This window comes from Myripristis murdjan, chromosome 14 (assembly GCF_902150065.1).
Source record: "Myripristis murdjan chromosome 14, fMyrMur1.1, whole genome shotgun sequence".
Lineage (NCBI taxonomy): Eukaryota > Metazoa > Chordata > Actinopteri > Holocentriformes > Holocentridae > Myripristis > Myripristis murdjan.
The window spans coordinates 35,693,387-35,708,051 of NC_043993.1; the positions used below are offsets into that span (position 1 = coordinate 35,693,387).

At 43.3% G+C, this 14,665-nt stretch overlaps 2 protein-coding genes across 2 annotated transcripts; both read left to right on the plus strand.

Moving 5' to 3' along the window:
• The first annotated feature begins 246 nt into the window (after positions 1–246).
• LOC115371504 (zinc-binding protein A33-like) lies at positions 247–14,144 on the plus strand. Its single transcript, XM_030068919.1, has 2 exons — positions 247–1,746; positions 14,116–14,144. Exon 1 carries the CDS (start codon positions 307–309, stop codon positions 1,717–1,719), a length of 1,413 nt encoding a protein of 470 aa, XP_029924779.1. The 5' UTR covers positions 247–306; the 3' UTR covers positions 1,720–1,746; positions 14,116–14,144.
• Positions 12,576–14,147, plus strand: LOC115371503 (nuclear factor 7, brain-like). The gene has a single exon (XM_030068918.1). The coding sequence runs from the start codon at positions 12,702–12,704 to the stop codon at positions 14,112–14,114; it is 1,413 nt and encodes a 470-aa protein (XP_029924778.1). The 5' UTR covers positions 12,576–12,701; the 3' UTR covers positions 14,115–14,147.
• Positions 14,148–14,665: the final 518 nt, after the last annotated feature.

Below are 14,665 nucleotides of genomic sequence, written 5' to 3' on the forward strand. Positions count from 1 at the left end.
GTGTCCTGGCAGCATAGGCTGCCAGGACCCTAAAAATATGAATTAAAAAAAGAAAGAAAAGAAACAGCTCCATCTTCTGGTAAAAAAAAAATTAAATGCAACATTTTCCTACCACAAATGATTAACCTGTGACAGAGGTGAGTGACATTGAAAGTAGATTTTGATGTTGTTGAACAGAGCGGAGACGCCATTACAGGGTGTGAAATCTTTACTGAAAAACTCTTTTGGGAGATTATATTCAGAAAGTTGGAGTGGAGGTGATTTGGTGAGTCTTGCTGTTGAAAGATAATTTGGATACCAAAGCAAATGGCTGAGAAAACTGCTCTTCTTGAAAGTTACTTGAACTGCCATGTGTGTGCAGAGACTTTCAGAGATCCTGTGTCTCTGGGCTGCCACCACAGCTTCTGTTCCAGCTGCCTGAAACAATTCTGGGAACAAACCAAAAACAAAAACTGTCCCATTTGTAAAAGAAAAGCTTCAAAGGAAAATATACAGGTCAACTTTGCTCTGAAGGAACTGGCTGACTCCTTTGCTGGGAGACAGAAAGCTGCATCATCTGAGACAGAAAAAGAAGAGGAGGAAGTGGAGGTGGTGTGTAGAGAACATAAAGAAGAACCTAAATGGTTCTGTAAGAACGAACAGAGAGCTGTGTGTGCTGTCTGTGAGTTTCCTCACCACCACGGTCACAAGGTGGTTCCTGTAGAAGAAGCAGTCAGTGAGCTGAAGAAGCAGCTGAAATGTGACTTGAAGTCTCTACGGGACAAGAAGAAAAATTATAAAGATGCTGAGAAAACATACAAAGACGTGGTTGAACACAGCAAAAAGCAGCTGGTGGCCACAGAGAGGCAGATCAGAGCAGAGTTCAACAAGCTGCACCAGTTCCTGAAAGAGGAAGAGGAGGCCAGACTGGCAGCTCTGAGGGAGGAAGAGGAGCAGAGGAGGAAGACTGTCACCAGAGAGATGAAGATGATTGAGGAGAAGATCTCCTCTCTGTCAGACAGCATCTGTGCTGTGGAAAAAGACCTGCAGAAAGCCAATGTGCCGTTCCTCAGCAGCGCTAAAAGCAGTCAGAGCAGCGCCAGAGCCCAGTGCTCCCAGCCGGATCCACAACTGGTCTCAGGAGCGCTGATAGATGTGGCCAAACACCTGGGCAACCTGTCCTTCAGAGTCTGGGAGAAGATGAAGGACAAGGTCAAGTTCAGTCCCGTCATCCTGGACCCAAACACTGCGAGTCCCTGGCTCTCTCTGTCTGATGACCTGACCAGTGTGCGACGTGGAGACACAGTGCAGAAACTCCCTGACAACCCAGAGAGAAACACTTACCATCCCACTGTCCTGGGCTCTGAGGGCTTCAGCTCAGGGAAACACAGCTGGGAGGTGGAGGTGGGAGACCATCCAGGCTGGACTGTGGGTTTGGCTAAAGAGTCAGTGGACAGGAAGGGGAAGTTAACTGCCTCACCAAAACATGGAATCTGGTGTCTCTGGCACGGCGATGGAAAATACACTAATGTGCTTGGTCAGACCGTCACAGTGAAGAAGAGCCTCCAGAGGATCAGAGTCCAGCTGGACTTTGACAGGGGGAAGGTTTCCTTCTACAACTCTGAGGACAAAACTCCCATCTTCACTTACAGAGACACTTTCACTGAGAAACTCTACCCATTATTCTCTGTTGGAGACGCTGCTGATGCACAGACCAAAGATATCAAAGTCCTGCACTGAGGTGTGTGTGTGTGTGTGTGTGTGTGTGTGAGAGAGAAAAGGGATATGAGGCTAAAATATGAACACACACACACACACACACACACACACACACACACACACACACACACACAAAGAATATTGTGATCACAGATTTGGAAAAATCTCTCTGACTTTTAAATCATCCAAGTGTGACAAAAAAACAAAAAAAAAAGGATCACAGTATGAAGACGTTTAAAAAAAAAAATCTGTGTTTTTAAACTTTAAACTTGATGTAAATATTTCATGTAATTCAAAAACATTTTTGTTAAAAATAAATCAAAAGAGCAACAGTCTTTTTATAACGTTTGTATAAACGGTACCTGCATGCTGTAATAATGACACTGAACATGAAACAGAGGAAAAACATGTAAAATGTAAAAAAAAAAAAAAAATGTTAGGATGATATCTAGCAAAACTGGAGGAGGGTCTCCCTCTGGTCTGTGTGTGTGTGAGTGTGTGTGTGTGTGTGTGTGTGTGTGTGTGTGTGCATAAATTAATCAGTTGATATATTTTCATCATGAGAGAGATTCATGACAGCAAGGAACACAATTTTTTTTTGCAGAGATCTTGTTTTTGCACAAGTGATCATCTAAATAATTATGGACATAATATTGTGGACATAAACAAACAAACAAACAAACAAACAAACCCATTTTATTCAGGGGGATTTATTTTGTTCTATAAATGTGATTTTCATTTTTTGTGATGTTAGAAAAAATATTTGAAAATGCAATGTCGCAGTATCCTGGTCAATGTTTTGATGCATATTGATTTTATATTTTAAATCATTCTCTTTTGATTCAGTTTCAATAATCAGACTCAATGAGGTTCAATGATCGAGATAAATGGTTAATTTGTCATAAATTTGTCAGTTTTCATTAAATGTTCTCCTTGTATTGTATGTATATTGCCTTTTTATTTCAAGTATAAAAAAAAGTTTTAATATTAATTTTTAAAGTGACATTTCACAGCATCACCCTGCAGAACGGACAGAGCCTGACACCTAGTGGCATCTTTTGGTTACTGCAACAGAATTTGAAACAAGAACAAACCAGGAAGACGCGTTCACCTTTTTTCTCTGCAAAGTGCAAAACTTAAAAAAAAAAAAAAAAAGATTATGAGAGAACACAGAGCTTCATCCCAGTTTACCTCACCAACAACACACAGACTGACCTGAATGACCACTAAATCCACAATTTTCAGGGTTTAAAGTTTTTCTCAGTTGCTAAAACACTAAAGTCCATTCTCTGAACCAAATTCTCAGTGGCCTAAACTCATTTTTCCGATCAAACACTCTTTGGGCCAAACCTTAAACGCTGTTCAGGTACTTGGACACAATTTGCAAAACTCATCCTCAACCTCATAAGGTTTCTGCTAAACCTTAAACACATTCTCATTCACTAAACACATTTCACACTGGCATACACTCGTGTTGCAAAACTGTACACACTGACAGCTAAATGTGAACACAACTCCAACACAGCCGTGACCTTTTACACACAACAACTCAAAACTGAACACACACGTTTCTAATGATGTGATCAGACCAGTTGGGCAAGATAAAGAGGCCAAGAAAGACCAGGAACTATCATCACTGATGAAATTTGGGCAACTATTGTTCACCATGTCCTTGTTCATGGGATGACAATGAGGGAAGCAGGACAAAGAGTCCAACCCAGTTTGAGTAAATATTGCCTGTGACATGGATGAAGTCCTCTGGCCGGACCCCCAACAAAGACATGATGTTGGAGAATGAATCTCAGTGACTTTGATTGTGCAGTGATGTGCTTTTCATTTAGTTTTAGTTTTTGTTGTGAAAGTGCTGAATGTAGTCTTGATATTGCTTTGACTACAATATTATTTTGCTAAATGCATTTACAATAAACATTTTCTGCTAACTACATGCCCTGGATGCTGTGTCCTAAATTATTTGATGTAGTGTCTGACGAATGCTCTGTGGTGACTTTATTTTTACCTGCTGTGTTTATGACCTGAACACAGTGTTTGGTTTTGAACACAGGAGAACTGGTTTTGAGGTGATAGTTTGATTTGGATGGAAAAGTCTGGGGTTTTGTGAATGTAGTTTGAGGTTTTGGATTTGTGTTTAAGGTTTTGAGAAAATGGGTGGAGGTTTCAAGAAATGTGTTTTAGCAATTGGGAAAAACTGTAAACCATGATTATAAATTGTTTACTCCTATATTGGCCAGAAGAATAGAGGAAGTCCTCCCGGAAACAATTAATGTGGACCAGACAGGGTTCATCAAGCAGAGGCAAATGCAAGACAATATCAGGAGGTCCTCGCAGGTTATGAGTCACATAGTAAATAAAAAAAATAGAAGCGGTGCTACTGGCGTTGGATGCCGAAAAAGCATTTGATGTGGTCCGTTGGACATTCTTATATAAGGTAATGCAGAGATTTGGCTTCCATGAGACCCTCATTAAAACAAAACAAACTTTGTACGATGAACCAACAGCGAGAATCAAAATAAATGGAGGACTCTCGCGTCCCTTTGTGGTGCAACGGGGTTGCAGACAGGGTTGTAGTGTGAGTCCCCTTCTTTTTGCAATTTTTATAGAGCCACTGAGTCAATGGATTAGACAGAAGAGGGAAATATAAAGGGAATAGACATGGCTGGAGGAGTACAAAAGATAGCGTTATTTGCTGACGATGTGTTGATGTATGTAAGCCGACCAACTCATACCATTCCAGTGTTGATGAATACTTTAGAGGAATATGGCAAATTTTCAGGATATAAAATAAACATCCATAAAACCTAGACCCTTATCTTTAACTATGTCCGAGATAGGTCATTTAAGAAGAAATATTGCATTAACTCAGACATTGAGACAATATAATATTTGGGAGTTATCCTGCCTAGGGATTTAAATAGATTATCAGCTTTTAATTACGACCCGCTGATTCTAAAAATACGGAGACTTGGAGAGATGGAACCTTCTGCCCTTTCTGAGTATGGGTTCACAAGTTGAATCAGTAAAGATGAATGTATTGCCGAGGCTGCTATACTTGTTCCAGACCCTACCAGTAACAATAATAGATCAACATTTTGCATAGTGGGACAAATTTATATCAAGATATATTTGGCAGGGGAAAAAACCTAGAACTATGTATAAGACTTTGCAGTTAACTAAGGAAAAGGGAGGATTGGCTCTACCAAATTTAAAGGACTATTATAAAGCAACACAAATTAGGCCACAGGTCTGCTTATGTAACCCATCATATAACGCTAGATGGAAAGAGATGGAGAGAGATATGGCAGTGAAGGTGCCTATACAGGCTATCGTGGGGGAAAGGGGATTGACTAAGCATCTGATGGAAACGGAAGACCAGTGGATACAGTTGGCTTTAAAAATATGGCCCGAGGTAATTACCGGTAAATTAAATCAAATGAACTGAAAGAAATTGGAAAAGTGTTAAGAAGGTGCACGTTTGATACGGATTTGGCCCCAAATACGATGGATAGAAGATTTAGGGTCTGGAACAAGGGGGGACTAACAGCCTACTGTACATTCATCAACACAAGGGTGATAAAGAGTTTTCAAGAGATGAAGGACAAACATGGTTTAATCAATCAAGATCTTCATAGATACTTACAAGTGCGCCATCAAATTGAACAAATCATTACAAAGGACAATGTAGATAGGATCAAACCTGGGGTATTGAAAGTGTTTATCAATGCATAGAATTCAGATCCAGGCTACAAGATTATTTCCAGACTATATATTGGTTTACAGGAATTAAAAGAACACAACACATTATATATTAAAGAGAGATGTTATGTCAGAGGAGGAGTGGAAGGGAATGTACAAACAGCAATGGGGAACTACATGTTCCTCAGTTTGGAGAGAGTTTGGTTGGAAAAACTTAACAAGGTTTTTCATCTCTCCAGCCCAGAAAAAACATCTCATGGTAGGGATGGGTTGTTGGAGACAATAGCAAATCAGCATCATATTGTCACGATCCGGCTCATAGATCATGACAAACAAGAGGAGAGTCGCGGAACTATAATATTCAAACGAATAATTTATTTACAAAATATACAACTAAGGATAAACATAATAAAATGAGGTGTGTAAAGTAGGAAGATCAGTGTGTCTGCGGATGAATGCATGTGTGTGTATGTGTGTGGGTGTGTATGTATGTAAACGCAAAACAAAAGGCCGTAGCCAAACCAAACAAAAAGAACCCAGGACCCAGGCAGGACGGTCTGGTCAGCAGGAGAGGAGGGAGAGGGAATGGTTTAAGACTGCGGCTTTTATGGGGTTGTAAGGGAGACTGGCCAGGTGCTCCCGATCACATATGATGCAATCCCCGCCCACCTGATTACCTGCAAGAAGAGACGAACAAGACAACACAAGGGGAAACAAGGCAGGCCCTACAGGCAGGCGGCCGTCACACCCCCCTCCATAAGAACGGGGTCCACCCCAGGTCACAAAATGCTAACATTCAAAACTATAATATATTAATGATTTTTTTTTTTTTTTTAAATATACTTACTTATCAAACATAATCTGTGACATCTTAACCATGTTAAAGGTCCTAGTTACACTTCAGTGATATCACATGGCACACTCTTACCAAAATGATTTAATGCTTTGTTCACCTCAAGACAGGCTACTCCTCACCACGCCCTCCCCTCAGCAACCTGGTACCAAGGAAGCAAATTAAGAGGAAAGAACATGGATCAGAAAACATAACTCCCAAAATATCACTGGTAAGGGGCACGCGACAGCGCATCGGCCACTACGTTATCAGTGCCCTTGATGTGCCGTATGTCAAGCCAATATGACTGTAACAGTAAGGACCAGCGGATCAGTCTCTGGTTGGGACACTGCAGAGAATTCAAGAACGTCAAAGGATTGTTGTCGGTGTAAACCACCACAGGCACAACACCAGAACCCACATACACATCAAAATGTTTCAAAGCCCACACTAAGGCTAAAGCTTCTTTTTCAATGGTTGAATAACTGAGTTGATAAGGGTTGAACTTCTTAAAGAAGCTCACAGGTTTGTCAACCCCAAAATCATCATTTTGCAGGAGAACAGCTCCAGCTCCCACGTGACTGGCATCCACCTGCAGTGAAAAAGAGCGGTCAAATCGAGGAGCAGACAGAACAGGAGCATCACACAGCATCATTTTCACTCTTTCAAAAGCTCTTTGACATACAGGAGACCAATCAAAAATAACTTTTGCCCGCAGCAAATCTGTAAGAGGCGCCACAACCTCGGAAAAATTTCTGCAGAAACTCCGGTAATATCCCACTAACCCGAGGAACCGCATCAGCTCTTTTCTCTCTCTTCTTTAGTGGTTGGCACAGGAAAACGTGCAACCGCCCGGACTTTCTCTTCAACAGGACGCACCGTACCCTGCCCCACCACCCGACCTAGGTATGTCACTGTCGCCCTAGCGAACTCACACTTCGCAAGGTTGATGGTGAGACGCGCCTCCGCCAAGCGACCAAACAGTGATCGGATGCGTTCAAGATGTTCAGACCAAGTGTCAGAGAATACAACCACATCATCCAAATAAACAGTGCACCCATCCAAATTTTGCAAGACAGTTGTCATCAGTCTTTGAAACGTTGCTGGGGCGTTCCGCAACCCAAAAGGCATTACGTTATAGGAGAACAAACCGTTAGGTGTTATAAATGATGCGATCTCTTGGGCACGTTTAGATAGAGGGACCTGCCAGTAACCCTTTAGTAGGTCAAACTTACTTACATACTTGGCATGGCCCACCTGATCGACACAGTCCTCCATCCGGTGAAGGGGAAACGAGTCAGGCTTAGTGACAGCATTCACCTTGCGAAAATCAGTACAAAATCGGGGTGTCATGTCAGATTTTGGGACCAAAAGGCACGGAGAGGCCCAACTGGACGAGGAAGGCTCAGCAATACCATGATCTAACATGTACTGTATTTCAGCATCAAGGTATTTGCGTTTTTCAGGGTTAACGCGATAAAACCGCTGTCTAACTGGCTGAGCATCACCGACATCAATATCATGTTCCATTAAATGGGTCTGAGTTGGCGTGTCGCCGAATAAACAGGAATAAGTACTGATCAGCTCGGACAACTCTGACTGTTCAGACTCAGACAAGTGAGGGAACAAAGCCTTCAAATTGCGCAAGGACTCGGAGTTTTTCAAGCGCCCCTGCAACACACTAGGATCTAAACATGGCAACCCATCCTCCACCTCAGCTGCCACAAACTGAGGGGCATGGACAGCTGACACACGACCCGCAGAGCAAACTGGACTCACCCCACCTGAAAGAGACTGAGCATCACATTGTTCAGAGACATCACGGCCATAATAAGGCTTCAACAGGTTCACATGACATAACTGAGTTTTCCTCCTGCGCTCAGGAGTGCCAATGATGTAGTTTAACTCAGACACCTTTTTTAACACCTCATATGGACCAGCAAATTTAGCCTGGAAGGGCGAAGTAATGATGGGCAACAGGGCTAGCACCCGATCTCCCACACAAAACACTCTGCGCTCAGCATGCCGGTCAAAAACACTCTTCATCTTTTCCTGCGAAGATGATAATTTCTGCCTTGCCAACTCACCAGCTGCATACAGCCTGTACCGAAAGCCATTGAGGTAGTCGATCAGATTTTTAGGAACCTCATTTTCCTGCCACTGATCACGCAACAAAGTCAACGGGCTGCACACAGTGTGGCCAAACACCAGGTCATTTGGACTGAAGCCGGTACTCTCCTGCGTAACCTGCCTAGCAGCCAGTAACAACCAGGGTAAGCCCTCCTCCCAGTCTCTCTGCATCTCAGTGCAGTAAGCACGCAACAGGGACTTTAACGTCTGGTGGAACCTTTCCAAAGCGCCCTGGCTCTGCGCGTGATATGCAGATGCTTTGTTGTGCTTCACATGCAACTGTTTTAATACCTGGGCAAACATGTGAGAGGTAAAATTGGCCCCCTGGTCAGTCTGGATGACTTTTGGAATCCCAAAAATCGAAATGAACTGACTGAGTGCACGCACAACAGATCTCGTCGTTATTGTGCGTAACAGGTAGGCAGCAGGATACCGCGTGGCTTGGCACATCACTGTCAACAGATAGACGGCACCGGACTTAGATGGAGGCAACGGGCCCACACAGTCTACAATAAGATGCTCAAAAGGGTGACCAACAGCTGGAATGGGGAACAATTCAGCAGGCTTTATGCTCTGATTAGGCTTTCCTGTGAGCTGACAGGTATGACAAGTTTTTACGTATGAAGCAACATCTCTCTTTAACCGTGGCCAAAAGAAATGCCGCAGGACCCGGTCGTATGTTTTCCGGACCCCCCAGTGACCCGCACTGTCATGGGCCAACTTCAGCACCGACTCCCTGAACTTAACTGGCACCACAACTTGGAAAACTGGGTCACTCACAAAACTGTCACCATGCGGAACCCACTTTCGCACAAGCACCTTGTCCTGTATAAGGTAACCTCGAGAGCTGTTTTTCATCTCGGCCACCGGAAGAACGTGTGCAAACAAATTTGACAGCGAGGGATCAGCATGCTGTTCCGCAACCAGTTCCTCACGTGTAACTGAAAAGGGCAAATCAGACAGCGAAAATAAACACTGGTCCATTTTAAAATTGTCAGAAGTAAGGCGACCACCATCATGCGCCATAGCACGGGTTACCGCACAAGCAGTGAAAACCTCAGGAAAAGTCAGTGCAACTTCATCTGGCTGTTTTCTGACAAGCGGAACAGAGGAGACAACTGGAGGTGGTGGCGGACCATCAGCCCAAACTCGGCCCCCAGCTGCGCCATTTCCCAGGATGAATGTAATGCCACCAATCGGCAATGCGGGACGCACACCCACAGCCACCGGACCCTGAACAATATCAGAATACAACATGACATTATGGAGTGGAACCTGCAAGACTTTCATCCCCACACCCAAGACAGGAATAGAGGACCCCGTGTTACTCTGCTCTGAAAAAGGCAACACAGAAGCATGGATGAAGGAGTCAAAAGCAGCCGTGTCCCGGAGAATTTTCACTGGCACCTTTTCATCACTTCCGACAAAAGGCACAAAGCCGTCAGACACAAAAGGTAAGAAAGGTTCAAGCACATCAGGCACAACATCCTCAGTAGGACCAACCACAGCCACGCTCGGCACTGATACCGCTAAACAAGCGCCTTTAGCCTGCGCAGCCAGCTGTTTAGCCTTAACTTTTAATGCGTAACAGTCAACTTTCCAATGACCCTTTTTGTGGCAATAATTGCAAACTTTATCTGCACTTCTCATGCCATATTTTCCCTCAGATTTCACTTGAGGTGCAGGGTACATGTTGTCACACACAGTCTCAGTGAAAGCGTTTCGAGCGCGCGTCTCCAAAACGCCTGTGCGTCAAAACATAATCATCTGCCAGAGCAGCCACTTCCATGGCAGTTTTTACCTTTTGTTCAGCAATATGTGTAGCAATCCTCTCTGGCACAGTATTTTTAAACTGTTCTAATACTATCAAGTCACACAAGTCATGAAAGTTGTTAACATTCAATGATGTACACCAGCACGTAAAATGAGAAGTCAAATCTCGAGCAAACTCTAAATGTGTCTGCTTCTCTGCTTTCCGCCACGTACGAAAACGCAGTCGGTATGCCTCAGGGATAAGCTCATATGCTTTCAAAACAGCTGATTTCACGACCTCATAGTCTTGACTATCATTAAATGACAGTGCTGAATAGGCCTCTTGCGCTCTGCCAGTTAACGCACATTGTAACATCAGCGTGCGCGCAGACTCAGGCCACTCTCTTGCCTCAGCCACACGCTCAAACAGACAGAAAAAAGTTTCAGGATCTCGCTCATTAAATTTTGGCAGTAAACGTAAATTGCCCAACACATCAAACCTATCCCCTTGCTCAGGCGAACAAGAAGAGCTTTCCAGCACAGCCGAGCTGTCTGTGCCCAGCCGCCCGCTTCTTACCAGATCTAGACGATATTGTTGCAGCTTGAGCTTTTCCTGCTCTGTCTGCAACCGCAATTTTTCAATCAACAACTGCTTATCAATTTCAGCTTTCTTAATCATCTCATCATGCTTGAGCTGTAACATCAGCAATTCCTTTTGCTGCTCAAATGTTAGATTGACATTTGCGGATGAAACCACTGCAGCTGTACCAGTCTCATCACTCGCACAGGCAGTCTGCTCAACACCAGCTTTCAACACACCAGTATCAGTCAAATTTGCTTTCAAAACATTTTTTATCGTGTCCTTTAACCGTTTATCAGAGACAACTATCTCGTAATGATCCGCTATGTTTAACAGCTGATCTTTTGTACATTTCGCCAATAACTCCTCCGACGGAGCCTTCACAAAATCAGCTACCTCTGCCATGGCATAAGTCACACACTACTCCTGAACCAGAACAAAGTCAGTGACAACAGATGAACACTAAGGCCAACTAGCCCACAGACCGAAAACAAAATCCCCTCTAACTTACCTGCCTAACCCAACCTGACTACACTTACTCACCCCTAGTCTTCATGAAGTTACTGGGGGCGGGTATTCACAAACTTACATGCACGGTTCGCATTGGACGAGCCCCCATTTTGTCACGATCCGGCTCATAGATCATGACAAACAAGAGGAGAGTCGCGGAACTATAATATTCAAACGAATAATTTATTTACAAAATATACAACTAAGGATAAACATAATAAAATGAGGTGTGTAAAGTAGGAAGATCAGTGTGTCTGCGGATGAATGCATGTGTGTGTATGTGTGTGGGTGTGTATGTATGTAAACGCAAAACAAAAGGCCGTAGCCAAACCAAACAAAAAGAACCCAGGACCCAGGCAGGACGGTCTGGTCAGCAGGAGAGGAGGGAGAGGGAATGGTTTAAGACTGCGGCTTTTATGGGGTTGTAAGGGAGACTGGCCAGGTGCTCCCGATCACCTATGATGCAATCCCCGCCCACCTGATTACCTGCAAGAAGAGACGAACAAGACAACACAAGGGGAAACAAGGCAGGCCCTACAGGCAGGCAGCCGTCACAATATATTTTGGGGGTGTCCTATCATCTCCTCTTTCTGGGGTGAGGTTCATAAATGTATGGAGGAGATTTTACATGCACAATTACCACTCACATTTGAGACATTATACCTAGGTAAATTAATTGGAAATTTGAGGAACATTAAGATAAGTATTTATTCAAAATAATGATGGTGGCTAGTAAGAAAAGTATCACAAGAAAATGGCTGACACTAGAGAGACCAACAGTTGATGAATGGATGGAAATAATATATGAAATTTTGGTGATGGAGAGGTTGACATTCTCTCGGAGGTTACAGAAAGACAAATCTGGCAAATATTGGGAAAAGTGGTTCGAGTATGTGAACCCAATGAAACCATATTTGATCTGAAAAATAAACGGATCAGAAGAGTTGAATGATTAGGGCACAGCTGTTTTTTTTCCTTTTGGAATGCTGCTGTAATTTTGTTATGGTTTTTGTTTGGTGCGTTTTATTTTTATCTTTATCTCTGTTAGGTTAGAATTGTGAGTTTGAAGAAAAAAAGTAAGAAAAGGAGGGGAAAAAGAGGTTGTTTAACATTGTATGTGCGGGTTCGGCTATGGAATAAGGACATTGATAAAAGGACATTGAAACTTGGAACACAAGAAGGAACCGAAATGTAAAATGTTTTTGTACTGCAAATTCCTGAATAAAAATATGAATTTAAAAAAAAAAAAAGAAAAAGAAACAGCACCATCTTCTGGTAAAAAAATTAAATGCAACATTTTCCTACCAGGAATGACAGAGGTGAGTGAAATTGAAAGTAGATTTTGATGTTGTTGGACAGAGCGGAGACGCCATTACAGGGTGTGAAATCTTTACTGAAAAACTCTTTTGGAGGATTATATTCAGAAAGTTGCAGTGGAGGTGATTTGGTGAGTCTTGTTACTGAAAGATCATTTGGATACCAAAGCAAATGGCTGAGAAAACTGCTCTTTTTGAAAGTTACTTGAACTGCCATGTGTGTGCAGAGACTTTCAGAGATCCTGTGTCTCTGGGCTGCCACCACAGCTTCTGTTCCAGCTGCCTGAAACAATTCTGGGAACAAACCAAAAACAAAAACTGTCCCATTTGTAAAAGAAAATCTTCAAAGGAAAATATAAATGTGAACTTTGCTCTGAAGGAACTGGCTGACTCCTTTGCTGGGAGTCAGAAAGCTGCATCATCTGAGAGAGAAAAAGGAGAGGAGGAAGTGGAGGTGGTGTGTAGTGAACATGACGAAGAGCCAAAATGGTTCTGTAAGAAGAGGCAGAAATTTGTGTGTCCCACCTGTGAGTTACTTCAGCACCACGGTCACAAGGTGGTTCCTGTAGAAGAAGCAGTCAGTGAGCTGAAGGAGCAGCTGAAATCTGACTTGAAGTCTCTACAGGACAAGAAGAAAAAGTATGAAGATGCTGAGAAAACATACAAAGACGTGGTTGAACACAGCAAGAAGCAGCTGGTGGCCACAGAGAGGCAGATCAGAGCAGAGTTCAACAAGCTGCACCAGTTCCTGAAAGAGGAAGAGGAGGCCAGACTGGCAGCTCTGAGGGAGGAAGAGGAGCAGAGGAGGAAGACTGTCACCAGAGAGATGAAGATGATTGAGGAGAAGATCTCCTCTCTGTCAGACAGCATCTGTGCTGTTGAAAAAGACCTGCAGAAACACAATGTGCCGTTCCTCAGCAGCGCTAAAAGCAGTCAGAGCAGCGCCAGAGCCCAGTGCTCCCAGCCGGATCCACAACTGGTCTCAGGAGCGCTGATAGATGTGGCCAAACACCTGGGCAACCTGTCCTTCAGAGTCTGGGAGAAGATGAAGGACAAGGTCAAGTTCAGTCCCGTCATCCTGGACCCAAACAATGCGAGTCCCTGGCTCTCTCTGTCTGATGACCTGACCAGTGTGAGACGTGGAGACACAGTGCAGAAACTCCCTGACAACCCAGAGAGAAACACTAACTATCCCACTGTCCTGGGCTCTGAGGGCTTCAGCTCAGGGACACACAGCTGGAAGGTGGAGGTGGGAGACCATCCAGGCTGGTCTGTGGGTTTGGCTAAAGAGTCAGTGGACAGGAAGGGGAAGCGATTTGTCTCACCAAAATATGGAATCTGGTGTCTCTGGCACGGCGATGGAAAATACATTAATGGGCTTGGTCAGACCGTCACAGTGAAGAAGAGCCTCCAGAGGATCAGAGTCCAGCTGGACTTTGACAGGGGGAAGGTTTCCTTCTACAACTCTGAGGACAAAACTCTCATCTACACTCACAGAGACACTTTCACTGAGAAACTCTACCCATTTTTCAATGTTGGAAAGGCTGCTGATGGAAAGACCAAAGATATCAAAGTCCTGCACTGAGGTGTGTGTGTGTGTGTGTGTGTGTGTGTGTGTGTGTGTGTGTGTGTGTGTGTGTGTGAGAGAGACAAGGGATATGAGGCTAAAATATGAACACACACACACACACACACACACACACACACAAAGAAAATTGTGATCACAGATTTGGAAAAATCTCTTTGACTTTTAAATCATCCAAGTGTGACAAAAAATAAAAAAGGATCACAGTATAAAGACTTTTTTTTTTTTTTAAATCTGTATTTGTAAACTTTACACTTGACGTAAATATTTTATGTAATTTTAAAAAAGCAGAATTGTTTTCCTTCTCTGTCTCAAACGTTCACTCAGAATTAAGAAAAAAAAAGAACACACTGCAGTCCAACATGATGAACAGATATGAGCCTGCAGCTGTTATAGATCAGTGAGTACAGCCAGAATTGAAATCAACAAAGTTCTCACTTCCAGTTGACGAGCAGGAAATGATGGGAGTGAATATAGAAAAGTCAGCAGTTTGTTTTGAATCAACTTGATTGGTAAAATTTGTTAGGATGATGTCTTGCAAAACGGGAGGA